Raw genomic sequence first — 26,789 nt, forward strand, 5'->3', positions numbered from 1 at the left:
GGCGCGGTGGCTCACGCCTGTAATCCCAGCACTTTGGGAGGCCGAGACGGGCGGATCACGAGGTCAGGAGATCGAGACCATCCTGGCTAACACGGTGAAACCCCGCCTCTACTAAAAATACAAAAAAAACTAGCCGGACGAGGTGGCAGGCGCCTGTAGTCCCAGCTACTCGGGAGGCTGAGGCGGGAGAATGGTGTAAACCCGGGAGGCAGAGCTTGCAGTGAGCTGAGATCCAGCTGCTGCACTCCAGCCTGGGCGACAGAGCAAGACTCCCTCTCAAAAAAAAAAAAAAAAAAAAAAAGAAAGAAACAAAACCCCACCCAAACTAATATACAGCCTATATTCACATTTCTCCAGTTGTCTCAAGGATAATACATTGGATTTAGTTATGTCTCCTTCATTTGTAATCTAAAATGATTTCCGGCCTTTGTCTCATATGACACTGACCCTTTTGAAGAGTCTGGGCTAGTTATTTTTTGAGAATATCCTTCAATTTGAATTTGTCTTATTGTTAACAGTTTTTGGTAGCAATACTACATGAATGATATTTTATTCGAATTTTAAACAATGAGCATGTATTATTTTTATAAACAAAAATATTATTTAATATGATTTTTTGAAAGAAAAATTGATAAAGTATTTTAAAAATTTTAAAAATTAATGTAGCAATTTTACCTTCAGAAATTTGTCATAAGGAAACAGAATTTTTTCTTGGGGAAATAAAAAAGACATATGTATGAGAATATACTCCATTGCATTATTTATGATAATTACAATATGATAATTGATATATCCAATAAATAAAGGTTTGGTTAAAAGTTTAGAGTATGTACCCACAAATGAATATTCTGTAGCTGTTGAAGTATACATATATATATACACACACATATACATATATATACACACACACACATACACATATATATACACACACACACATATACATATATATTTTTTCTTTTCTTTTTTTTTTCCGAGGCAGAGTCTCACTCTGTTGCCCAGGCTGGAGTACAGTGGCACAATCTTGGCTCACTGTTGCCTCGGCCTTCTGAGTCTCCTGCCTCAGCCTCCTGAGTAGCTGGGATTACAAGCACATGCCACCATGCCTGGTTAATTTTTGTATTTTTAGTAGAGATGGGGGGGGGGTCTCACCATGTTGGCCAAGCTGGCCTCGAACTCCTGACCTCAAATGATCCACCTGCCTCGGCCTCCCAAAGTGCTGGGATTATAGGCATGAGCCACTGCACCCAGCTGATAATATATTTTTTATATGAATTTGTATAGAAAATGTTCATCTTACATTGTTTAATGTAAAAGCAAATTACAGTACAGTTTAAGACAGATGTAAGATGTCCCTAAAATGTATATTTACATAGGTAAATATGCACATAAAGAAGATCGGAATTGCTGATCAGTGGGATGATAGTTTAAAAAAACAAATTAAAATTAAACTTGTCGGTATTTTTTAGTGGTTCTACAATAAACATATATTATTTATGTATTCAAGAAATAATGCAAATTTTAGCCCTCTGAGCAGCCCAAGCTTGTGGTGACGTTATAGTGTTTTTTCAGATGATACAAGAATAATGTGTTCTGTGCCTACCCTAGGAAGCAAATCCAGGATATTCAGTAGATCACATAGTGAAGAGAAGTGAGGACAAGAAAGACTGTAATGTACGTATGAAGGAGGGTCAGGTCTGAGAGTATTCACTGCGGAATTGAGAGTAGTGGTTAGGAAGAGGGTAGGCGCTGGTGAAGGCAGTGGGAAGAATGTTGGAAGCACATAAAAAAGTCTCTTACTGGGAAAAGTTGAAGGGCAAAGGAGATTTTAGAATACCTGGTTGCTGCAGTTGTAAATAAAGTTCTGAGCCCAAGGTGTTTGGTATGGCTTGTTTAGGAAAGGAGGGGAAATAAGGACATTGAAGTATGATGCACTGTTAAGTAGGCACTGAATTAGACAGACTTGGTTTCAGATCTCAGCTTTACCACTTACAAACTGTATGACTTTAGATAAGAAACTCTTTAAATTCCAGTTTCCTTATCTATAAAATGGGAAAATAAGATTTACTATGGGAGGCGTCTGTGAGAATTAAATGAGATAATGCATGGACAACATCTAGCTTGGTGTTTAGCATATAGTAAGGCAATAGACCAACACATGTTATTTCTGTTCCCTTCTGATTCTTGTCTTTAGAGAATAAGACCTGCTTAGTGACATTGGTCACGTGAGTGGCTGAAAGTGAATTTCAGCTATATTCCACTGGAATTCGATTGTAGGCTGGAGTTGTAGAAAGGCATTCCTAGCAAATGAGGAAGTATAGACCTAAACAGAGGTCATGTAGCATACAGGGAAAATCAAAAGCTCTGCGTTCAAGTTCTAGTACCATTCCTTACTAGCTCTGTGGTCTCAGGCAAGTTTCTTAACTGCTTTTGTCCTTGGTTTCCTTATCTGTTAATTTAGACACAGTCTTTTTTGGGAAGATAAGAAACACTTTTCCTACAGATTTTAATACATTTTGACAAATGTATATGCCTGTGTAACCACCACTACAAAGTATTTAATATTTCTATCACTCCAAAGGTTCCTTGTGCCTTTTTTTTTTTTTTTTTCAGCCAATCCCTACCCTTCACTCCTGGCCCCAGGCAACCACTGATCTACTTTCTAGAATAGACTTTTCTTTTCTAGCAGTTCAAATAAATGGAATCTATACAGCATATATTCTTTTGTGTCTGGCTCCTTTCACTCAGCATAATGTTTCTGAGATTGATCTATGTTGTGGCACGTATCACTGATTCAGTCCTCCTGCCCTCACTTTTTTTTTTTTTTTTTTGAGACAGAGTTTCGCTCTTGTTGCCCAGGCTGGAGTGCAATGGCATGATCTTGGCTCACTGCAACCTCTGCCTCCCGGGTTGAAGGGAGTCTCCTGCCTCAGCCTCCCAAGTAGCTGGGATTACAGGAATGTACCACCACACCCAGCTAATTTTGTATTTTTAGTAGAGATGGGGTTTCTCCATGTTCGTCAGGCTGGTCTCGAACTCCTGATCTCAGGTAATCCACCCACCTTGGCCTCCCAAAGTGCTGGGATTACAGGCATGAGCCACGGTGCCCGGCCTCAGTCCCACTTTTTGCTGAGAACTATTCCATTGTATGGGTGTGATTTATCCATTTACCTGTTGATAGACATTTGGGTTGTTTCTAGTTTTTGGCCATTATGCGTAAGTTGCTACAAACTTTCAAGTACAAATCTTTGTGGGGACATATTTTTCATTTCACTTGGGTAAATCTAGAAGTTGAATTGCTGAATCATATGGTAAGAGTATATTTAATTTTATAAGAAATTGCCAAACTTTTTTTCAGAGTTGTTCCATTTTATCCTCCCACCAGTAATATATGAGAGCTTCAGTTTCTCTATATTCTCATCAGCACTTGCTATTATTAGACTTAAATTTTAGCTATTCCAGTGGGTGTGTCATGGTATCTTATTGTGGTTTAAATTTGTATTTCCCCAATGGCTAATATCATTGAGCATCTTTTCATGTGCTTATTATATATATATATACATATATATATATATATATATATTTTAATTTTTTTAGACAGAGTCTCGCTCTGTCACCCAGGCTGGAGTGCAGTGGCATGATCTCAGTTCACTGCAACCTCTACCTCTCAGCTTACTGCAACCTCTGCCTCCCAGGCTCAAACAATTCTCATGCCTCAGCCTTTTGAGTGGCCGTGATTACAGGCGTGTGCCACCACACCCAGCTAATTTTTTTTGTAGTAGAGATGGGGTTTTGTCCTGTTGACCAGGCTCTCTTGAACTCCTGGTCTCAAGTGATCCTCCCGCCTCAGCCTTCCAAAATGCTGGTATTACAGGTGTGAACCACCATACTTGGCTTCATTTTTTTTTATGGTGTTAAGTGCCTGTTCAAATCTTTTGGCAACATATTAAAAAGTGTGTGTGTGTGTGTGTGTGTGTGTGTATATATATATATATATATATTCCTTAATCTATCAATTTTACTTTTTTAGAAATGAAAGTACCAATATTCAGTGGATAAGGCTAGGAACTGGGAACAAAACGAATCAGTGGGAGAAAGGCTGAATGAATTGTGGTATACCATGGGCTATTATGCAGCTATGAAAAAGAATGCATTCATGCTCTAGGAGATGACTCTGAGGACTTTTGGCAAGTAGGAGTGAATGAGCAAAGCAAAAATGACAAGCAGGGCATAATATTATCTCAATTTTGTAACACAAATAATGACCAAAAAACCTGTCTCTCTCTCACTCTTTTTCCTTTTTTAATCTAATAGTATTATATAAATAGGGAGAATAATAAGAAAATATTATAAGAAAAATAATATTTTTTTTTGTTGTTAAAGTGGTTTGCTTGGGCGTTCTGTAGGATGGAGGGTGGGTGCTAATGTTGGGGGAAAGATATGTCGGCAATAAAAGTGCATATTAATTTAGGTAAAATTATGTGTGAAAAGGAAAAGAATCCCTATCATACTAGAATGAGAGTTAAATGAAGTATATAGTATATGCAAATTGCCTAGTAAGTACCTCACACATGTGAACTGTCAGTAAATAGAAACTCATGGAAAATTGGATAGTATTCGCATCTGTTAATGATTAACTCCTGAGAACAGGAGATAGAATCCAGAAACAGATTCACTTTGTGGTTTGTCAATACAAATGGTTTGATTTTTGGCATTTTTGAAGCTACCTATTACATAATCTACATTTTGCAACCTTTTTTAATTTGGAGGAATGGGGCACAGGGATGATAAGCTCAGGAAGAGCATGTGTAATAAAATAGTTATGCCTGTGGAAATGTAGGCATTTGGCAGTGTAGCTGATAGGGAACCGCTGGTGGCTTACTAAGGAGGAACTTCCTCTCTCTTTTTGACAGTGACTTTCCTCTGTTACTTGGTGGCTTTCTAGGACCTCTAAGGGAGAGGTCCCTTTCCCTCAAGTTCTGGTAGTACGTCACCTTCTCTTTGATTTTTATTAATTCTTGTCTTCATTTCCACCCCCAGGATCATGTATATGAACTTCTCAATACCATTGATGCCTGCCAATGCCATTTTGATATCGTAAGATCCTTTGCAATCTCTTCTATCGTAGAGTCAAAGAAAAGTCCAGGTCTAGGTTGGGAGGTCTAGGTCTAGTCGCAGGATGGGGTGGGAAGGGACTGGAAGGATGGCTGTTTCGTTTATTCCTTCTCAGGACTGTAATTGTTTTGTAAAAGAAGTACTGAAGTGAAAATGTATTTACATGTTAAGCAGATCAGCAATGTGATTTAATTAATTAAAAAATTACATAAGAACCTTCTTCACCTTTTCTTTCTCCTAAAAGCTACGTTATTTCCTGGCCTCCTTGTATCTTTGGCTCACTTTTAGCACCTGGTTTTGTTCCAATTTTCTTATTCTTCTTTTCAATCCTGTCAGTTCCTACTTCTAAATAGATTCACTCAGAATCTGTTGAGCATGGTCCAGAGTGGTTGGGGAAAGAAGGAGCTCCAGGTTGATTGGCCATGCAGTCCTTGGGTTCCTATGTATTTTCCTTGTAGAATCTCAACTTTGATTTCACTCGGAGTTACCTGGACTTGATTGTGACTTACACCTCAGTCATTTTACTTCTGTCACGGATTGAAGATCGACGGATACTCATTGGCATGTACAATTGTGCCCATGAGATGCTGCATGGGCATGGGTGAGTAAAGGGGATAATATTGTATGAAGAGTCTCACACATGGTGCTATGATATAGAGAGTCCCTCATGCAAAGAAAATCGATGCCATGATTTCTTATATGAGAACCTATAATCTACATTGACCCAGGCAAAATAAGATATGCTTTTACATATTCAGTTGACTCTGAAACAACGTGGGTTTGAACTACACGAGTCCACTTTATACACGGATTTTTTTCAACCAAACATGGATTGAAAATGTAGTGTTCGTGGGATGTGAAATCCACCTATACAGAGGGCTGATTTTTCAAATGGTGTGGGTCCGCAGGACTGACTGCGGGACACGCGATATTGGCATACGTGGGAGTCTTGGAACCAATCTCTCTGCCTATACTGAGAGACAACTGTGGTTAATTCTTGAATATCTGCTAGTGGATTATCCAATTTGCATCATCTCCGAACAATTTTTAATCCTGAACTGGCTTCTACTCTGATTTCCAGGTTATTACAAAAGGCAAAGAAAATTATTTTTAGTGTTGGTAGGAATAATACTAGTGAGGTAAATCCATTAGAAGCAACTAATGCATGATAATACATTTGAAGCCACATATAAATGGATTGTGAATTGTCTGCAGTTCTGTCCCCCTCCATTAGTGCAAATATAAGTATTTAAGGGCTGAAAACATGAAGACTAGAGGGATCAGAGTGGGTCGCAGCACATCGTTCTATGATGATGTGCGTTCCCACGTGCCTACGTGGATACCTAGACACATGTCTTACCCGTTAGCTTTGGATATTTATATATCCTTTTGGATTGTATAACGATTTGGATCTAGGCATATTACTTGATTTTGAACTAATTAACAGATTTATAGAGTACCTATCATGTGTCCAACCCTATTTTTGGTGCTTATAAGGAAAAAAATTTCATGGACCTGCCCAAAATGAAATGGTTCTATTTAGCCATAGCTTAGCACACCTGAGCCTGGAGGAGGGTATCTTTGTAATTTACAGTTTAGTATGTATATCATTGGAGGTGGTGGGGAGTGCCAGCCTATGCACATATCTTTATCCTACATGCAAACATAAGAGTTGTGCTTTCTTCTAGTGACCCCAGTTTTGCCCGTCTGGGTCAGATGGTCTTGGAGTATGACCACCCTCTGAAGAAGCTGACAGAAGAGTTTGGGCCTCACACAAAGGCAAGTTCCCTGAGAGTGCAGAATTCCTCAGGCAGAAGTACATTGTCCTCATCATTGCCGCTAAGGTTTCATTTGCTTTTCCCCACAGGCTGTGAGTGGAGCCCTCCTCTCTTTACATTTCCTCTTTGTCCGAAGGAACCAGGGGGCTGAGCAGTGGCGCAGTGCCCAACTTCTCAGCCTCATCAGCAATCCCCCAGCCATGATTAACCCTGCCAATTCAGATACAGTGAGTGCCCTTTTCCTTTTGTTAGTGGAAGCATTCTCTTTGCCAAGGCCATCATCTCTGTAGAGGATACTTCTTTCCGGAAACATCAGGACTAAAAAATGCTTTAGTCTTCTTCTAGGATATGTCTCTAAGTTGAACACTTCTTGTAGCTAAAAAAATCATGGTTGGTTTGGGGCTTTTGTTTGGATCAGGGTTAGTGGTTTAACAAAAGTGATCTATAAGCAGTTAGCCTGCCCATAGAAGGAATTTAGTAAATATTCATAGAATGAATGAATGGATGAAACAGAGTTTGGATGAATGGATGAAACCTATTAAGCCTGGCAGCAACTTGATTTTAGGAATCAATTAACTTATTTTTATTTTTTTGAGACAGTGTCTTACTCTGTCACCCAGGCTGGAGTACACTGGCATGATCACTGCTTACTGCAGCCTCCACCTCCTGGGCTCAAGTGATCCTCCCACTTCAGCCTCCTGAGTAGCTGGGACTACAGGTGTGTGCCACCATGGTTGGCTAATTTTGTTTATTTTATTTAATATTTATTTTTGAGACAGAGTCTCACTCTGTCACCCAGGCTGGAGTGAGGTAGCACGATCTTGGCTCACTGCAACCTCCCCATCCTGGTTCAAGCGATTCTCCTGTCTCTGCCTCCAAAGTAGCTTGGACTACAGGCACACACCCCCACACCTGGCTAATTTTTTTTGGTGTGTGTGTCTTTAGTAGAGACAGGGTTTCACCATGTTGGCCAGGCTGGTCTTGAACTCCTGACCTCAAGTGATCCGTGTGCCTTGGCCTCCCAAAGTGCTGGGATTACAGGTGTGAGCCACCGTGCCTAGCCTATTTATTTTTTTGTGGAGACGAGGTATCACTATATTGCACAGGCTGGTCTCGAACTCCTGGGCTCAAGTGATCCTCCTGCCTCAGCCTGCCAAAGTGCTGGGATTATGTGTGTGAACCACTGTGCCTGGCCAGGAATCAATTAATTAATAGATGTTTTTGTCTGATGACTGTGGGCTCAAAGTCTTTCCCTCAAAGAACTTATAGTCTGGTAGGGAATATATGCCATGTAGTCTAAAAATACAACTGATGGTACATAATTAGTGATAAGTGCCAAACGAGTGATTTACACTTTAAGCGGTAAAAGAATCCAAAGGATTAACCATCACAGGGAGAAATCATGAGAACGTTTTTGAGTCTTGCTCTCCTCATTTTATTGTTATTAAAAATATCTGAACTGTTGAAGGTAAGTTATGTTAAACCTTTTGCTTGTTCTGACTTCCAGCCCAAGTTCCTCTTTCTTTTCTCAACTGTATTGTTTTCCCCTCATTCCACTTCCAGTGCCTCATCACCTCCATTATTGGCAGGCTTCCCTGCTGTTGGTTTATCAATGTGCCCTAAACTAGTCTAGTAAAATAAAAGTTAGTTAAAAAAAATTTTAGAGACAGGGTTTTGCTCTGTTTCCTAGGCTGGAGTGCAGTGGTAGAATCACAGCTCACTGCAGCCTTGACCTCCTGGGTTCAAGATATCCTCCTATCTCTGCCTCCTGCATACCTAGGACTACAGGTGCACACCACCATGTCTGGCTAATTTTTCAATTTTTTGTAGAGACAAGGTCACACTGTGTTGCCTAGGCTGGTCTTGAACTCCTGGCCTCAAGCTATCCTCCTGCCCCTGCCTCCCAAAGTGTTGAGATTAAAGGCGTTAGCCACCACCCCTGGCCAAAAGTTAGTTTTGATACTCAGATTCTAGCTTGTCCTTTCTCTTTTAGAGGAAGGCCAGGTTAAATAACTGATCATGTTTGCTTCTCTTCTCACAGATGGCCTGTGAGTATCTGTCTGTGGAAGTCATGGAGCGCTGGATCATCAGTAAGTTTAGTGGGATTAGGTGGAAGTGGATGAAGCAGCAAGTTACATGAAGAACAGGTTCTAAAAGTCTTCCTCTGCACTGTTTTCCCACCTACAGTTGGGTTTCTTCTTTGTCATGGGTGCCTCAACTCCAACAGCCAGTGCCAGAAGCTGTGGAAGCTGTGTCTGCAGGGCTCCTTGTACATCACCCTCATCCGTGAGGATGTGCTGCAGGTGCACAAAGTCACCGAGGACTTGTTTAGCAGTTTGAAAGGGTGAGAAACACGAGAGCCAAACTGATCTTCCTTGAATAGTGTTTAGCGCCCCCCCAACATCCTTTTTCAGTCTTCACAAGTGTTCCCAGATACTGGTGGTAACAATTAATTCTAACTATTGAAGAAACATAGATTAAACACCTACTATTAGCTAAGTGCTTCACTGGGTTTTAGAGATACAATAATGAATAAGATAACATGGAGGTTAAGAGCATAGACTCTGAAACCAGATTGCTTGGGTTTGAATTCAGGCTCTATCACTAGTTGTGTGGCCTTGGGCAAGTTGCTCAAATTTCCCATGCCATTACCTCAATTTCCTCATCTATAAAATGTGGATAACAGTAGTACCTCCCTATGGCCTACCTCATAGGGTTGTTATGAAGAATAAAAGGGTTATTATTTGTAAAGCAGGTAGAAAAGTTCCTGGTACATTGTAAGTGCTATGAGCTTGTTAAAGAAAAAAAAAAGGCAGTTTCTGCTCTTGAGGAATCTATAAATTGGTAGAAAATAAACAAATTGTTTGATAGAGTAAGAGATTATAATGTGTAAACCAAAGGACTGTGGAAGCATTTAGAAGGACACTTAAACTGGCCTTTCAGGATCTGGAAAAACCTGGAGACAGATAGATCTGAAGGGCTAAACAGTTGAAGAGTGTGTGTGTGTGTGTGTGTGTGTGTATGTGTGAGTAATTGTGTGTGTGCGCCTGCGTATTGGGTAGAAAGGTAGGGGAGCTGCTTGAGGCAAAGAAAGATATTGTAGGCAGAGAAACTATCAAGATTTTTGAGGCAACAAAGAGCATGGCAAGTTTTGAGAAGTTCATGTAGTTCAGTGCATGGGCAGCTGGGTTATAAAAATGAAGATGTTGAGAGATGAATTTGGAGAGGTAAATTAGGATGTTGTATGCTTTGCTATGGAGTTCGAATCCATCCCAAAGAGGATGGGGAGCTATTGAGTGATTTCAGACAGGGGAGTGACATGATCATATCTGCATTTTAGAAAAGATTATTCTGGCTGCATGGAAGAAAAGACATTACATGGGCAAAACTAGAGGCAGAGATTAATTAAGTAAATTAGGAGGAATTGAGGATGATGTCAAGGTTTCTGGCATGGATATCTGGCATTCCTTAAGATAAGAGAGCATGTGATAAAAGCAAGTTTGTGGGGGAAAGATTGTGTGGTTAGTTTTAAATAGGTTGACTTTGAAGTGTCTGTGGGACACTGAAGATAGATGTGTTAGGCCTTCTACTTTATGATTCTGGAACTTGGGAGTGAGGTCTGGATTCAGATAAAGATTGGTGAGTTGGTAATCAAAGCAGGAGAGTAGTTGAGATTACTCAGGAGCACATGTGGAATGAGAACAGAATGGGATAAACCTCTGTGTACGGTGATATTTAAGGGCCAGAGGAATCAGTGGGAGATATTGAAAAGAAGAGGGAAAAGAGAAGCCAACAAAGAAAATGTTCATTGGATTTGGCTATAAAGATGGTTTTAGTGCCCATCTTGTGAACAACTTGAGTGGTGAAGTTGAAAGCTGGGCTGCAGTGAGTTTAGGAGCAAGTGAGAGATATGGAATTTAATAAACAACTCTTTCAAAGTTTGACTGTAAAGGGAAGAATAGAGAGAGGTAAAACGAGAAGGAGTGGGATTAAGGAAAGGGTCAAAATACCAATATTTTTTTCTGGTTGCAAATAAAACATCCAGAAATGTAAAAAGTGCAAAGTGGAAGTTGGCTACACTATCACCTTCCAGAATAGTTTGATGTGCATCCTCCCGATGTGTGTGTGTGTGTGTGTGTGTGTATAAACACATAAAGGTGGCATGTATTTTCAACCTTATGAAAGTAATTTTTAAAAAGCAGTGGATCCACACTCTACATTATGTTCTATGGTTTGCTTAAAAAAACTTACTATGTTTTGGATATCTTTGAATATCAGTCTATAGAGACTTATTATTTTTTAACAGTTGGATAATATTATGTTATGTGGTTTTAACATAATTTATTTACCCAATCCTCTATTGATGGATATTTAAACTGTTTCCATTTTAAAAAATCATTATAAACAATGCTATAATGAACATTCTTAGACATATATCTTTGTGAATCTGTGAATATTTTTTCTTTTCTTTTCTTTTCTCTTTTTTTTTTTGAAACTTGAGTTTTGCCCTTGTTGCCCAGGCTGGAATGCAATGGTGCCATCTCGGTTCACTGTAACCTCCACCTCCCAGGTTCAAGCATTTCTCCTGTTTCAGCCTCCTGAGTAGCAGGGATTACAAGCATGTGCCACCACTGGCTAATGTTTTGTATTTTTAGTAGAGACGGGGTTTTACCATGTTGGCCAGGCTGGTCTCGAACTCCTGATCTCAGGTGATCACCCACCTCGGCCTCCCAAAGTGCTGGGATTACAGGCGTGAGCCACCATGCCTGGACTTGAATCTGTGAATATTTCTATAGGGTAAATTCTTAGAAGTGGAATTGCTGAAGTAAAGGGTATGTACATTTCGAATTTTTTTTTTTTTTTTTTTTTTTTTGAGACGGAGTCTAGCTCTGTTGCCCAGGCTGGAGTGCAGTGGCCAGATCTCGGCTCACTGCAAGCTCCGCCTCCCAGGTTCACGCCATTCCCCTGCCTCAGCCTCCTGAGTAGCCGGGACTACAGGCGCCCGCCACCTCGCCCGGCTAGTTTTTTTGTATTTTTTGGTAGAGGTGGGGTTTCACCGTGTTAGCCAGGATAGTCTCGATCTCCCGACCTCGTGATCCACCCGCCTCAGCCTCCCAAAGTGCTGGGATTACAGGCGTGAGCCACCGAGCCTGGCTCATTTCAAATTTTAATAGCTCTTACCAAATTGCCCTCTAACCAGTTATTATCAAGAGCCTATGAGAATACTGATTTCTCGCTCTCAACAACTAAGTATTATCATTAAAAACCATTGCCAGAGTTAAGAAAGAGTAAATCTGAGGTTAATAATTAGAAGTTACAGGAGGTAGATTTGGGCATCTGCATGAAGAAACTTTCTAATGATTACTGCTTCCAAGGAATAGAAGGGATGTTTGAAGGGTGTTCAGTTCTCCATCACTAAGGGCAGCAACTAACTTGTATGATTTATAGTTTAGGGAGTTATTTGACATAAATGATCTAATTTATCTTCATGAAAATTCAAGAATAAGTATTAATATCTTTTTTTTATAAATGAGAAAATGGAGGCTCAGTCTCAGTGTCACTCAATAAAAGGTGAAATTGGGACACAATTCCAGGTTTTTGGACTCTGAATCTTTTCTCTTTCCACTGTGCTATGCAGAGATTGAAATAATTATCCAACAGGATTGCTGTGAAGTTGAATGTTGATTTAATTAAGATACTTTCCAACTCCAAACTTCTTTGATTTTATGCTAGTTCAATAAAGTAGTGGTTTGGAGAAAGGAAATGAGAGGTGATGAAGTCCCATTAATGTGGTGGCAATAATGATACAGGACCAGAGAAAACGAATATAAGGAACATAGAGAGGAAAGAGTCTAAGGTCATGCTGGTATTGTGAGCATGGGTCACTAGTAGAAAAAAAGAGATGTGGTTAGGAGAATCAAATATTGCAGAAAATTAAAAACAATGAAAAGGCCTTCTAATTTGGTGATTCAAAAGTTCACATTGACCTTACAGAGAGCAGTTGCTTAGTGCTGAAGGCTTTGTGGGATTCAAGGGTCAGTGAGAGGTGAGGAAGTAAAGAGAGTACAGGTGTCTCTTTGGAGAAGTTTGGTGGTGTGGAAAAATAAGCAGAGTTCAGTGGATTGTCAGGGTCAAGCAAGGGTCTTCTTAGAATAAGGGAGGCTTTGAACTTATTTGTTGGGAGAAGAGAGTAAGCCAGTGGAGAAGGAGAGTTTAAAGTATCAAAAAGATAACTGATAAAGTGAAATTCTAAAAGGAAGTTGGTGGGAATGGGACCCAAGGTAGAGATTGAGTAATTACTTTTACTTGAGAGCAGGGCCTGTGTTATATTTATACACTGTTCCCTTTATTTCCCTTAAACCTGGAAGAGTGCCTTGATTTGAAGGAGTCAAGGCAGGAGCACAGGAAGAAAAGTCTAGCCCCAGCTTTGCCATTAAAGCCCTATGTGACCTTGACAAGTCATTTCCCTTCCCTAGGTATTATTTTCTGTATCTGTAAAATTATGAGATAGAGTTGAATTATCTCTAAGGTGTGAGTCTTTTATTAATAGGCTAGGGTGAGAAGTAGGGTTTGGAAAGATCCCGCCTGTGAGGGCTGCACATGCTCCCACCAGGGTGTAGGCTGGACTCTCTGAGGGCTGGGAAGGTGAGGCAAGGGCCCTAATGGGCAGTATCGTCAACCCCACTGTGCTTGTGTCAATCCTCAGGTATGGCAAGCGAGTGGCAGACGTAAAGGAGAGCAAGGAGCATGTAATTGCAAACAGGTAAAGGGTGGTGAATGCACTCTCTGAGAGGGGATAGAATAGAATTCTCTTCTCACTTTTGTTCTCACCTAAGCCATCCTTAGTTTCTGTACAGCTTTATTGCCTCAACCCAAGAACTTGCTGCCCCATACATTATTTTTTCTTTTCTTTCTTTCTTTCTTTTTTTTTTTGAGATGGAGTCTCGCTCTGTTGCCCACGCTGGAGTACAATGGCATGATCTCAGCTCACTGCAACCTCCACTTCCTAGGTTCAAGCGATTCTCCTGCCTCAGCCTTCCGAGTAGTTGGGATTATAGGCACCCACCACCACGCCTGGCTAATTTTTGTATTTTTAGTAGAGACAGGGTTTCGCCATGTTGGCCAGGCTGGTCTTGAACACCTGACCTCAGGTGATCTGCCCACCTCGGCCTCCCAAAGTGCTGGAATTACAGGCAAGAGCCACTGCTCCTGGCCCTTTCTTCTTTTTAAACCAAGTCTAACTTGAGCATTGAACCTTCCTTCTGCCTGATATCCCTTCCTAAATATAGCTTTCTTCTGTGCTGCCTGTGGAGGGTTTTTAAGGGTGGGAGCGGTGATAGTCATGTTCCCCTTTTCTTCCTTAGTGGCCAGTTTCATTGTCAACGGCGGCAATTTCTGCGGATAGCAGTGAAGGAGCTGGAGACTGTGTTGGCTGATGAACCGGGACTACTGGGTCCCAAGGCAAGAGGAAGAAATGTTGGGAGGGGGATGATGGCCAGTGATAAGAGACTGTGTAGCTACATGGCATTCATGAGATTTTGCCTTTCTGAGTCTTTTGTGATTCATTTGTATGTATATATGCTGATTCCCTTGAACCCCCTTGGAGCACCCCAAAACTTTGTGTATCTCTTTTTTTGGCACTATACATAGTATGTCATATAGTATAGCTACTTTTATACTTGTCTTATCCTCTATTTGAGTGTGAACTAATTGGAGACAGAGCTTGTTTTTTTGTTTCAAACCACATAAATGCCCAGTAAATATTTCTGAAGCTTAATTTGATAGGGAGAGAAGAGTACTAATTGTGAGCTAGTGTCAACATGTGTTCCTGTCTGATTGTGTGTTATATAGTTCAGGTTTTTTGATGAGTCTGAATGTTTATTATTGGACACTGTTGTGGCTACACAATTACATCCACACGTATATTATCATGGTAGTTTTCTCTGTGCTTTGAAATCCATTTTTAAAGTTGAAAATTCTAATAGTCTCTACCATCTCCATAGGCTCTTTTTGCTTTCATGGCCCTGTCCTTCATTCGTGATGAGGTCACCTGGCTGGTTCGCCACACAGAGAATGTCACCAAGACAAAGACACCTGAGGACTATGCTGACTCGTTAGTACTTGACATGGCTAAGAACCTTGTCCTTAGATGGACTGGGGACAGGGAGGCATCAGATAACCTCAGGAGATCTCAATTTCTGCCCTGTTATCCCTGTGTTTGTCTCTGTTCATATTTCTAGTCTTATTCATCTCTGTTCTTATCCTCAACTTCATAGGAGCATTGCAGAGCTACTTTTCTTGTTGGAGGAGATTAGGTCTCTGGTCCGAAGACACATCAAAGTGATACAGCAATACCACCTTCAGTACTTGGCAAGATTTGATGCTCTTGTGCTCAGTGACATCATTCAGGTATTATGTTTAATTGATTATACTTTGGAAATTTCAGGATGATCCCTAGTGATTTTCCTATTGAAACCACTCTGGCTGAATCTCATGCTCTGTAAGTTGGGTGTCAAAAAGTCCAATCTGCCCCTTTATATTTGTTAAAAGAAAAAGAAAGGACTAATAATCTCAGCAGTCTTTTTTTTTTTTTTCCCCACTAAGTGAAACTACATAGAAATAGGAGAGAAAAATAAAAAGAAACTGGGTGTTAGAGTGTCAGGGAACCCAGGAAGTTTCCTCCATCTCTTGCTTGGCTTTTTCTCTCTGTTTTTGGCACTTAGCAATTCTTTCTACCTTCATACACTGATTGAGCCTCATGGTCCTAGTTTCTGTCCTAGGGAACCTATGCCCACTTGACAATAACTGCAGCTCCTCTTTTAGAACTTGTCTGTGTGTCCAGAGGAGGAGTCCGTCATCATGTCCTCATTCGTCAGTACCCTCTCGTCTCTGAATCTCAAACAAGGTAACTGGAGGGAGGTGGGGGAGGCAGGACATATGTGAGGATGAACATCTTTTATCTGGAAATATTGATCTTTGAGCCAGGAAGTAGGACAAGATATCTTTGAAGAGGATCTACCATTCTGTGCAGTTGGATATTGGTGTGCTGTTTACTGTTTCCTTTTATACTTCTGTTTTTCTTGCAGTTGATAATGGAGAGAAATTTGAATTCTCAGGATTGAGGCTGGACTGGTTCCGCCTACAGGTAATGATCTGTTCCTGTGAAAGATTCCCATCCTCAGATTCTTCCTCCCCCACAATCTCTTCTCTTTTTGTCTCCTAAATTTGCTTTATGGAGTGAGTCAACTTTGAAAACTGCTGATTGGACAAGACATACTCAGGCCAAACTGTAATTCCAAGGCTGGGGCCCTTTTCATTCATCTTATTTTTCTCCACCCTTTCCCAACTCCAACTGCAGGCATACACTAGTGTGGCTAAGGCCCCTCTGCACCTGCATGAGAACCCTGACTTAGCCAAGGTGATGAACCTCATTGTCTTCCACTCCCGAATGCTGGACTCAGTAGAAAAACTACTGGTGGAAACTTCTGATCTGTCTACTTTCTGGTATGTCTTGGTTCAGAGCTCTCTTTAAAAAGTTTTATTGTTTCCTTTTTTCAGTTTTTCTCCATTATGCCACTTACTTCAAGGAAATTTTTTTAAGGTTTTTTTATTTTATTTTATTTTTTTGAGACAGGTCTCACTATGTTGCCCAGGCTGGTCTTGAACTCCTGGCCTCAAGCAATCCTCCTCCCTTAACCTCCTGAGTAGCTGTGATTACAGGCAAGACCCACCAAGCTTGAACTAGAGCTCTTTATCAATTCATTTGCTCTCTTGCCTGGCCTCTGTGGAGGACTGTAATTCCCCTAGACAATTGGAAAGTGTCACTTTTTTTGAGATCTCCTTAAGATGCTCAAACTCCACAGCTCACTTGTGTCAGCTTTTTAGGAATTTGAAGTTGATTCCCTTTTGTTCTGTATTCTCTTTTGTTCTTTTGTGGAAAGCCATTCGGATTTTACATAGTCTTCCCTTCTCTGGGGTAGTTAGCCCACATGTCTAGTTTCAGTCTTCTCTCTCTGGAAACTTCTTCAGTTTTGTTTTTTTTACTCTAGGAACATTGTGATTTAAAAGTGACAGGAAAAACTTTGAATTTTAGTGGACAGGAGTGAAAATAATTGAGAGGCCTAGAGAATAGGGCCTTTGGAGAATGAGCTGAATGAGTTTGTCTTCCTTAGATAGCACTTGACGTTTTTAGGCGATCACCGTTGTATACAATTCCACCCTTTGAAAGATCAAACAAACAAGTGGAAACACCATGTGTTGCCTCTGCCTTCTGTAAGCAATGAGGTCGGGGAAGATATAATACCTGTATGTGAAAAGGACATCAACATAATACTTGCAAATGTAAGAAAGTGTAAAAGAGTACATGAAGTTGAGAGGACATGGGTTGAGGAAAGATCAGTCTCATGGGATTAATTTGAGAAGATTTTCTGGAGCCTGAGTGTTAAATTTTGGGAGAAATGTGAATTAACACTATTGAAGGACTTCCAAATTAGGGGGAATGGCCCAAATCATGCCAAGGTTCTAAGGGAGGAATAGCAAATTTTGTGCAAAGAAAGGGAAGAAGATTATCGTTAAACTTGCCTGAGGTCCTTTATAAAAGTCTGGAAGGATTAAGTTTCTTGGGTTCCCTTCTATCTTAAGGGTAGGGAAATTAAGCAGGGAGTGGTAGATATCGGTAAATGTTTTTCGAAAGAATGAACATTCTCTCCGCCTCAAAGGGACTAGCTCTTAAACTCTATTTTTCTTTTCCTTTACTTTTTACTCACCACTTTAATAACAGGACTAAACCCTGATTTAAAGTCTTTCCGTTTCTCTGCAGCTTTCATCTCCGTATCTTTGAGAAGATGTTTGCCATGACCTTGGAGGAACCTACCATGTTGCGTTATGCCATTGCTTTCCCCCTGATTTGTGCTCACTTTGTCCACTGCACTCATGAGATGTGCCCAGAGGAGGTAGGTATCCTGAACTCCAGACCCTATCCTCTTTCTAGTCACATCTCATCCTTATCACCGAAAACACAGTTCCAAGGATTGATTTTGGTCCCAGAAACGGTATAAACATAGATGTATGATATAAGTCCCGAAATATCTCAGCTTCATATAGAATGTATCCTGTCTCTGGGCCTCAGTTTCTTCTTCTGTAGGAATGGGTAAGAATCTTCTGTAAGATTCAGGCAAGGGATGAGAGCAGTATTGTGAGGAAGAAGTGGCCATCCTGGTGATGACAGTCTCTTCTTTGGTCCCTCTTTCCCATAGTACCCCCACCTGAAGAACCATGGTCTTCACCACTGCAACTCCTTCCTGGAAGAGTTGGCCAAGCAGACCAGCGATTGCGTCCTGGAGATCTGTGCTGAGCAGCGAAACCTGAGCGAGCAGGTAGGCTCAGCCTTCTCTGTTGCACTCTCCCCTCTGCCGGCCCTCAGCGCCTTCTCCTCTATCTAACTTTGTTTCCCTCTCAGATGCCAAGCTCAGTAACTCTTTCTCTCAGGTATGGCTAGGGCCTTTCTGTACTTGAGTTTATGGCAGAATTCTTTTCTTAGTGTAGTCCCTTCAGTCTTTCCTCCCTTAGGACTGGATAGAGGTGTCTAAAAATACTCTTATTTGAACAGCTGTACTCCAACGAAATCTGCGCTCTCACTTGAAGAGTTCTGAGAGATGAGTTAACTTTCTAATTTACTTCCCCTCCTCTCTTTGCCCTGAGTACACATACTAAGGACAGTGGCCCCCAGGTCACCTGTCTTGTCTCATCTTTCTATCTGCATCCTAATCTGTGGCTATCTGGACATTCTGAGGCACCTCTTCTGTGTTTATCCTCAAGGCTGCTTTCTTGCCTTTTTCTTCTTATTTTTCACCTCTCCTCCCTTGACTGACTCTTAGCACCTTGTCATAATTAGTTCAACCTAAATTTCAGAAAACTTGAAAATGAGAAACTTGTTTTGCTGTTACCCTGGAGTCTTTTGGGTTTTCCAGACTACCCACCTTTCCTGGGTTTGAGTCAGGCTTGGTATAGGGGAGTGTGTATGTGTGTGTGTGTGTGTGTGTGTGTGTGTGTGTGTGTACAGATGCACAGTTACATTATTACTTAACCTTTTTATTTTTCATATGAAAATTACATACAATGGGGATAAAAATACTTTCTTCATGGAAGTGTCATAAGGATTAAATAGAATACATTTAATATTTGATATACAGCACTCAATAAATGTTACCTGTTATATTAGTTGGAACTTACTGAGCACAAAGCCCTGTGCTGGGTTTTTGGGTGGGGACCCAGAAGGAAGGTACACAATTCCTGCCCTTGAGAAATGTCCCAGTTTAAGAGAAAAGGGAGTATAAATACATGCTCGAAAGAAATTTAAATAATTAATGCAAGAAGATATGCAAATGAGTACAATTGCAGGTATATGCATCACTCAATATGCTTAATCTCAGCCAGAAGGCTGAGAAAGCCAAGAAGAGATCATCAGTCAATATGAATAACTGCTACATGCAAGAACACTGGTAAAAAGATTTGCTCAGTGCTGTCTCAGGGATGACTAAAACATGACATGAGTAATGTTCACACATACCAGAACTTTTGCAACTAAATGAGTATAGGCTTTCTAAAGTTAACATTCTGAGTAAATAATTAGTGGCATTGCCATTACTATTGGAATTACATATTTTGGAACTGCTTTCAGAATCTACTACAGACAGATAATCTTTTGCATAATCTCAGGGTTGACACATCGTTTTCCATCAAGGTGGACTTGATTTTTTTGAAACAGCCAAGAGTTTGGATTTAAAAAAAGAAGGCGTGACTATAAAGTAACAAAACTGGTTTCCTCGTGTGGCTCTTATGCTGCTGTCAGAGTGATTTCAGCTGAGGAGCTTCCAGACATGACCTGCTCATGCTCAGCAGCTCTAGAGTAAATGGAGAGAATTCCAGTCACTTTGAAGGAGATGTCTGAGTGGGATGTCTGAGTGAAGACAAGAGATGCCAGGTTGATGTTTAAGCTAATTAGCAAGAAATATGATATTTTTTTAAAAAGTGGAAAGACAATGCTGGCCACATTGTGAACTCCAAATCTTTGGAGAGCTGTGGTGGTGTGGGTAATTGTCTCATGAGATAGAATAGGAAGGATGTAGCATGTGAGATGATTGTTCCATCTAGTAAAAAATAACTGTTTTCCTATATTGGAAGACCCTGCAAAGCACAATTGAGTGGGACTTTGAGATCTTGTTCTTTATATTTGAGTTTTTCCATTAAGAAAGGCTCTCTCAGAATGTGGGTATGGGAGTGAGGCTCTGATCCCCGAAAGACACTGCCATCTTGAGACTTAGAGCCTGTACACGCAGAAATATTTATGAAAACTGAAAGGGGTAAGCCCATTCTGAATAGGCCCCCATTAAAGAAAGAGATGCGTGGAAGGAAAGAGAGAGGAAGGCAGAAAGATAAAATAACAGACAACAATGGACAACTTTTGTATAACTGTCAGATGCCGTTTTAGCAACAAATCTCCTTTCTCCATGTACCTGTGTTTGTTTCTGAAGCTCCTACCTAAGCACTGTGCCACTACAATCAGCAAAGCCAAGAACAAGAAAACCGTGAAGCAGAGGCAGACTCCCAGGAAAGGGGAGCCTGAGAGGGACAAGCCAGGAGCTGAGAGTCACCGAAAGAACCGCAGCATTGTTACCAAGTGAGGACCTGGGCCCTAGACGGCCAACTGGGTACTGCATCAAAGAAGGCAGGAAAGGAAAGAGGGAAGGTGACACAGAAAAAAAAAGAGTGCAAGTCGTGGTGGGGAATGAGGGGCACAGAGAAGCACTTCAATGTGAATTTCCTCCTTTGCCTTTGAGGTCTACATCAATGTGTACTCTTCTAGGCTGAGTATCCCTAGAAACTGGGTCATGAGCCCAACACGTCCTTCCTAGACATTAGCAGACAGTGCCAGACCTGTAATCCAAGCTCATTTTACTTTCTAGCATGGACAAGCTACACCTAAACTTGACAGAACTGGCACTGACAATGAATCATGTATACAGTTTCTCTGTGTTTGAACATACTCTCTTCCCTTCTGAGTACCTCAGCAGCCACCTGGAGGCCAGACTCAACAGGTATCACTCTTTCCTTGCCCTCTGTTTGGACGGTAGTCCTCATACTGTACCATCTACCTCTATGTGTAGTGTGGGGGTCCTCAAAGTTGGGTCCCGTTACATTCATCCTGGTGGTCATGCTACACGGTGGAGATGCTGATGCAGTCAAGTAGCATAGGTTCCAAGCATCTCTATTAAAAGCAAACAAAAGGAACCCCAAACCTCTATAGGTGGTTTTGATGAACACCCAGAATCGAAACCACTGGTTTAGTAGAATGAGCAAGGCCTTTGCAGTGAGCAGACCTGCGTTGACAACCTGGTCATTAGCTAAGTCATTGGAGCAGATCATTCAACTTATTTGACCAGTTTCCTTCCTTGTAAAGTAAGGATAGTGGTATTTACCTTACTTATGGATAATTGAGAATTACCCGTAATTGAGATTTGCAAAGTTCCTGACATATGTTAGGCTTTAATAAAATACATCCCTTGCCTCCACTTTGACCCTCGCTCCATTGCCCCGGAAAGTAAGAGGCACACCCCTTACGCTGGAATTGGGCACTACAGTCCGCAAGTAGGCGAATGGGAGGAAGAATTATTATGAATAAGCCTCAACCCTTCTGTGTTTTGTTTTGGAGTGTGTAGCTTATTCATTCATTCAACAAATATTTATTGAACACCTGCTGTGTGTCAGCAGTATTCTAAAAGCTGTTTATACAGCAATATATGAAACAAATCAAAACCTCTGCCTCCATGCTTACTTCTAGTGGGGAAGATAGATAAACAAAATAAGAAAGCAGAATACATAGTAGATTAGGTAGTGATAAGGGCCAAGCAGAAAAATAAAGCGGGAGGCCGGGCGCGGTGGCTCAAGCCTGTAATCCAGCACTTTGTGAGGCCGAGACGGGCGGATCACGAGGTCAGGAGATCAAGACCATCCTGGTTAACACGGTGAAACCCTGTCTCTACTAAAAAAAATACAAAAAACTAGCCAGGCGAGGTGGCGGGCATCTGTAGTCCCAGCTACTCGGGAGGCTGAGGCAGGAGAATGGCGTAAACCTGGGAGGTGGAGCTTGCAGTGAGCTGAGATCCGGCCACTGCCCTCCAGCCTGGGCGACAGAGCGAGACTCCCTCTCAAAAAATAAATAAATAAATAAATAAATAAAAATAAAGCGGGAAAGGGAGATAGGAAGTATGTGTGCTGGTGGTGGTGGCAGAAGTGGGTGTTGCAGTTTTAGATGGAGTGGCCAGGAAAGGCCTCCTTGAGAAAGTAACATTTGAGTAAACCTGTGAGGACACTGAGAAAGCCAGGCATGTGACTACTGGGGAAAGAGCATTCTAGGTAGAGGAAACAGCAAGTGGGAAGGCTCTGAGGTTTGAACATGCCTTCTAGGTTCAGTGGACATGGAGGAAGACAGTGTGTCTGCAGTACTATGAGCCTGGGAGAGACTGGTAGGATGTGAAGTGAGGGAGGTCAGAAAAGTCACAGATTGTATATGCGCTTACATGTCATTGTAAGGACTTCGGCTTTTATTCTGAGTGAGATGGGAGATGGGGAGCCTTGGCAGGTTTTGTGCAAAGCTGTAATAATTAGACTTGACTCAGTATTTTACTCTGGCTGCATTAGTGGGGGCAAGGCAGAAGCAGGGAAACCAGTTATGAGTCTATGTTTTGATTGTCAGAGAAGCAAATTTGTTTTTCAGTTAGGTTTTTGCTTGGGTGAAGTTAAATTAGTTTGTTTTCATTACATACACATTAACTATAAGGAAGAAAGTGTCTCAGTTGCATACACAGTGTCAGGAAGATGACAGTTTGATAATGGCCCATGTGCAAGCCTTCAGATGCTGGTGGTGGTTTCCATGCCCTAGAGCAGCATGAGTGTGATATTCAAGTTTTACCCGATAATCTCTGATACTTGCTTCACTGACATCATTGTTCCCAATGCCCTAAGGTTGGCCTGGAGGTTTGGCCTCAGTGTTAACTCTAAATTAGATTAGCCTTTCCCTTAGTCTGTCCCTTCTGTATTATTTTTCCCTCAAGTGGTACTTGAGAGTCTTTTCCCTTTCATTTGTGGAACAGACCAGCCCCCCCTTTCCCATCATCTCCCCTGCCATAAGCATTTTGCCAAAAAACACGAAACAAACAAAAAACTACCTCTTTCCTCTGTGGTTCACATTTTAACAAGGAAAAAGTCCTTAGTCAGAGGACTGACTCTAATTGTGAAATCTCAGATACCTGGGGAAGGTATTTTGAAAGGAGTTGGGGGTCCAGTGGTGAGGGGTCTTGCTGGTGTGCCCCTACAATAATATAGTGTGGATGGTTATTCTACCCTCTCTAATGTTGCCTATAGCTGCATGCCAGCCACGCATGATCTCTATTCAGCCCTGGCATGCCATGGCTACTCGGGATTATAATATACTTCCAAGGATTTCTAAGCATGTTTTTCTATTTCTGACAGTGATTAGAACTAATTCTTTTCAAGGAGAAAAGATAAATACTGGCACTGAGAATGCAGAGGGTGTGAACTCTCAGGTAGAGTTAGATGGAATTAGAGAGCCCAGGTCTTTTACTACCTGAACTATTTCTCCAGAGGAGGAAGAAAAGCATAGTAATTACGGATCAAATGTTACGGGAATCAAGTCCCAGCTCGGCCACTGCCAGCTGTGTGGTCTTCAGCAATGATTTATTATCTCTGTGTCTCAGTTTCCTCATCTATAAAAATGAGGATAATAACTGTCCCTAGCTCATTAGGTTGCTATGAGGTTTAAATGAGATAATATGTGTAGTAAAATCCTAGCACAGCACCTGAAAGACAATATACACTCAACAATTGTTACTGTATTTATCATTATGATTGTAATTCTAATTTTTTTTTTTTTTTAATCATCTAGAGCCATTGTGTGGCTGGCTGGCTACAATGCCACGACCCAGGAGATCGTACGGCCTTCTGAGCTGTTGGCAGGAGTCAAAGCATACATTGGTTTCATACAGTCACTGGCCCAGTTTTTGGGTGCAGATGCTTCCAGAGTCATCCGCAACGCCCTCCTGCAGCAGACACAACCACTGGATTCCTGCGGGGAGCAGACAATCACCACTCTCTACACAAACTGGTCAATATTGCTTAGGCTTTCCCCCTGCCTTACTTTGTGTTGACACTTTTTCCTTTACACAGTAGGACCTCAGGGCCTGAGCATTTTAGCTCCCAGGGTCATAGACCCCTAAATGGAGGGTTGCTTCTCCTTGAGGAATGGAGCAATAGCTTGAGATAACTTGAGACAAGCCCAGATCCCCTTCTGTCCACCACGAAGTTTCCTTCTCACCTTCACTGGAACATCCTTCGGCTTACCCTGAAGTTATTTGACCTTTTTCCTCTAATATCCAGTTCTTAACCTTTCTTTTTTGGATTCTTACTGTTTCAGTTTCAAGTGATCTCTCTTCCTCTTTCCAAAGTTCTCTTATTTCTCTTTTTGCCCTCACTTCTCCTTCTGAAAATCATCTGCCTACTACCATCTCTCTGGAACGTCTCCTCGTCCCCAGATGTGACTGCTGTTCTCACTAGAGAAGGGGGCCTCCTCCCGGCAACTGGAGAACGTGGGAATCAGCATGTTTCCTTTGACATGTTAAGGAAAAGAGCTGGATTCCTACCTCCCCAAGCCACTGGGTGGCGCTCTTAACCCAAAATCAGCTCAGTAGGCGACGTGCTGCAAAGAAGAACCCCCTAGAACAAGGGGACACAAGTTTGCAAATGCGCATGCCAACTGGGGCCAGGCAGGAAAGGTAAACGGATGTGCCACGTGGGCCAGGCAGTGACTTTGAGGAGTTGGAGAGGGAATAACCCCTCTAAAGGGAACGGCCACCACTTAGCTCCACCTGATTGCTGCCCTGCTAAATCCCTATTTTTTACGTAAAAATCTGTTTCAAAATTTTGACAAAGAATTTTCCATAGATACCAGAGAAGGTGATTCAACCCCTCTTCCCCTGTCAACTGTTTTCAGCATAAATTCAAAGGGAAAAAAAAAAAAGTTCGACTGAGTTTGGCCCACTGGCGGTTAGCTTGTGATGTCTGTTAGATACAGACCCACAGCAAGTGCCTGGAAGAGGTGGGTTGGTGAAGCCCTCCTGTACCCACATTGGCTGTAGCCCAGCTCCTTTAAGTTTGCCTAGAGGTCAGGAGGAACCATTTGGAGACTGATGACCTGTGCTCACAGGGTACCTCTTTGCCCAGGAGGTTTGAGAGTATATTTCAAAGGAGTGTAATTAAGTAGTCACTTTTTTTCTTGCCAGGTTGAGCCTGTCTTACCTGACAGAGGGTAAGGGTGAGGGGAATACGGCTGTTGGAAAGAGCAGTGGTTGAGGGAGGGGAGTGCATGCTATTGTGTTTGACAGTATAGCAAAATACCCTCTAGGTTAGAGGTGAAGTGGAATTCCAGTACTGCCAGTTGTTTTCGATCCAACAGCTTGGGGTGTTAATTAGAACACTGTACCATCATCTTTGAGTTTCTTCTCCCTACCCCAGTCTTTTGCAGAGTTTTTCTTTCTGAGCTCAGTGGTAGTAGTAGGGAGTGGTGGTAGGGAGAGGGGATTGGACCCTAATCTGTGCTTTCTTGGCCAACCCTGTAGGTACCTGGAAAGTCTGCTTAGACAGGCAAGCAGTGGGACCATCATCTTCTCCCCAGCCATGCAAGCCTTCGTCAGCCTGCCCAGAGAAGGGGAGCAGAACTTCAGTGCAGAGGAGTTCTCTGACATCTCTGGTGAGCCCAGAGCTTGGTCTTCTTTTCAAGGAGCTGAGCCCTTCCTTCACTGTACAGAGAATAAAAGACTAGGACATGTATTTAGGTTGATGCAAAAGTAACTGTGGTTTTTGCAGTGAAAAGTAATTGCAAAAATTACTTTTGCACCAACCTAATAGTAAAGGGTAAGGGATAAAGTGTAAGAAGGACATTCTCCTGTTTGGAATTATTAAAGAGTGGTTTGTTGTCATGGCTGCTGCTGCTGCTGCTGCTGCTGCTGCTGCTGCTTCTTCTTCTTCTTCTTCTTCTTCTTCTTCTTCTTCTTCTTCTTCTTCTTCTTCTTCTTCTTCTTNCTGCTGCTGCTTCTTCTTCTTCTTCTTCTTCTTCTTCTTCTTCTTCTTCTTCTTCTTTTTTTTTGAGATGGAGTCTCGCTCTGTCGCCCAGGGTGGAGTGCAGTGGCATAATCTTGACTCACTGCAACCTCCGCCTCCCAGGTTCAAGTGATTCTCCTGCCTCAGCCTCCCGAATAGCTGGGACTACGGGCATCTGCCACCACACCCAGCTAATTTTTTACATATATATTTTTTCAGTAGAGATGGGTTTTCACCATGTTAGCCAGGATGGTCTTGATCTTCTGACCTCATGATCTGCCCGCCTCAGCCTCCCAAAGTTCTGGGATTACAGGCATGAGCCACTGCGCCCAGCTGGCATCTTATTCTTTAGGGATACATTTTAGAGTTTTAGTCAGTGTTTGGATTGCTGATGTTTAATAATAACGATGATGAGAGGATACATGGCATTTATTGTGGGCTAAGTTCTAAGTGTTTATGCATATTAACTCAATTAATCCTCATAACAGCCTTGAGGTATAATAGATACACTTATTCCCATTTTTCAGATGAGGACACTGGGACACAGAGAGTTTAAGGAACTTGCCTAAGTCCACACATTCATAAATAGTAGGACTGGGAGTTCAACTCCAGGCAGTCAAACTCCAGGACCTGGGGGCTTAAGCGCTGTACAGTGCTGCCTTCCAGTGTCTAGAAGTGCTTTTGTGTCTCAGGGGGAGGCAGGTAAGGAGTGTGTAGTGAATG

At 41.7% G+C, this 26,789-nt stretch overlaps 1 protein-coding gene across 2 annotated transcripts in view; it reads left to right on the forward strand.

Moving 5' to 3' along the window:
* The window catches only part of NCKAP1L (NCK associated protein 1 like), a 52,754-nt gene that overhangs the window by 10,737 nt on the left and 15,228 nt on the right, over nucleotides 1-26,789 (forward strand). For both annotated transcript variants that reach the window (XM_025402775.1, XM_025402776.1), the window contains exons 4-22: nucleotides 5,041-5,097; nucleotides 5,574-5,716; nucleotides 6,804-6,894; nucleotides 6,983-7,120; nucleotides 8,935-8,983; nucleotides 9,081-9,237; nucleotides 13,600-13,656; nucleotides 14,258-14,354; nucleotides 14,897-15,006; nucleotides 15,170-15,302; nucleotides 15,717-15,798; nucleotides 15,980-16,038; nucleotides 16,252-16,397; nucleotides 17,713-17,845; nucleotides 18,149-18,268; nucleotides 20,426-20,571; nucleotides 20,858-20,989; nucleotides 23,857-24,075; nucleotides 25,586-25,716. In XM_025402775.1, the coding sequence (XP_025258560.1) occupies nucleotides 5,041-5,097; nucleotides 5,574-5,716; nucleotides 6,804-6,894; nucleotides 6,983-7,120; nucleotides 8,935-8,983; nucleotides 9,081-9,237; nucleotides 13,600-13,656; nucleotides 14,258-14,354; nucleotides 14,897-15,006; nucleotides 15,170-15,302; nucleotides 15,717-15,798; nucleotides 15,980-16,038; nucleotides 16,252-16,397; nucleotides 17,713-17,845; nucleotides 18,149-18,268; nucleotides 20,426-20,571; nucleotides 20,858-20,989; nucleotides 23,857-24,075; nucleotides 25,586-25,716 (2,200 nt within the window). The remainder of the gene's footprint in view (nucleotides 1-5,040; nucleotides 5,098-5,573; nucleotides 5,717-6,803; nucleotides 6,895-6,982; nucleotides 7,121-8,934; nucleotides 8,984-9,080; nucleotides 9,238-13,599; nucleotides 13,657-14,257; nucleotides 14,355-14,896; nucleotides 15,007-15,169; nucleotides 15,303-15,716; nucleotides 15,799-15,979; nucleotides 16,039-16,251; nucleotides 16,398-17,712; nucleotides 17,846-18,148; nucleotides 18,269-20,425; nucleotides 20,572-20,857; nucleotides 20,990-23,856; nucleotides 24,076-25,585; nucleotides 25,717-26,789) is intronic.

The sequence above is a fragment of the Theropithecus gelada genome, chromosome 11 (genome assembly GCF_003255815.1).
Source record: "Theropithecus gelada isolate Dixy chromosome 11, Tgel_1.0, whole genome shotgun sequence".
Taxonomy (NCBI): Eukaryota; Metazoa; Chordata; class Mammalia; order Primates; family Cercopithecidae; genus Theropithecus; species Theropithecus gelada.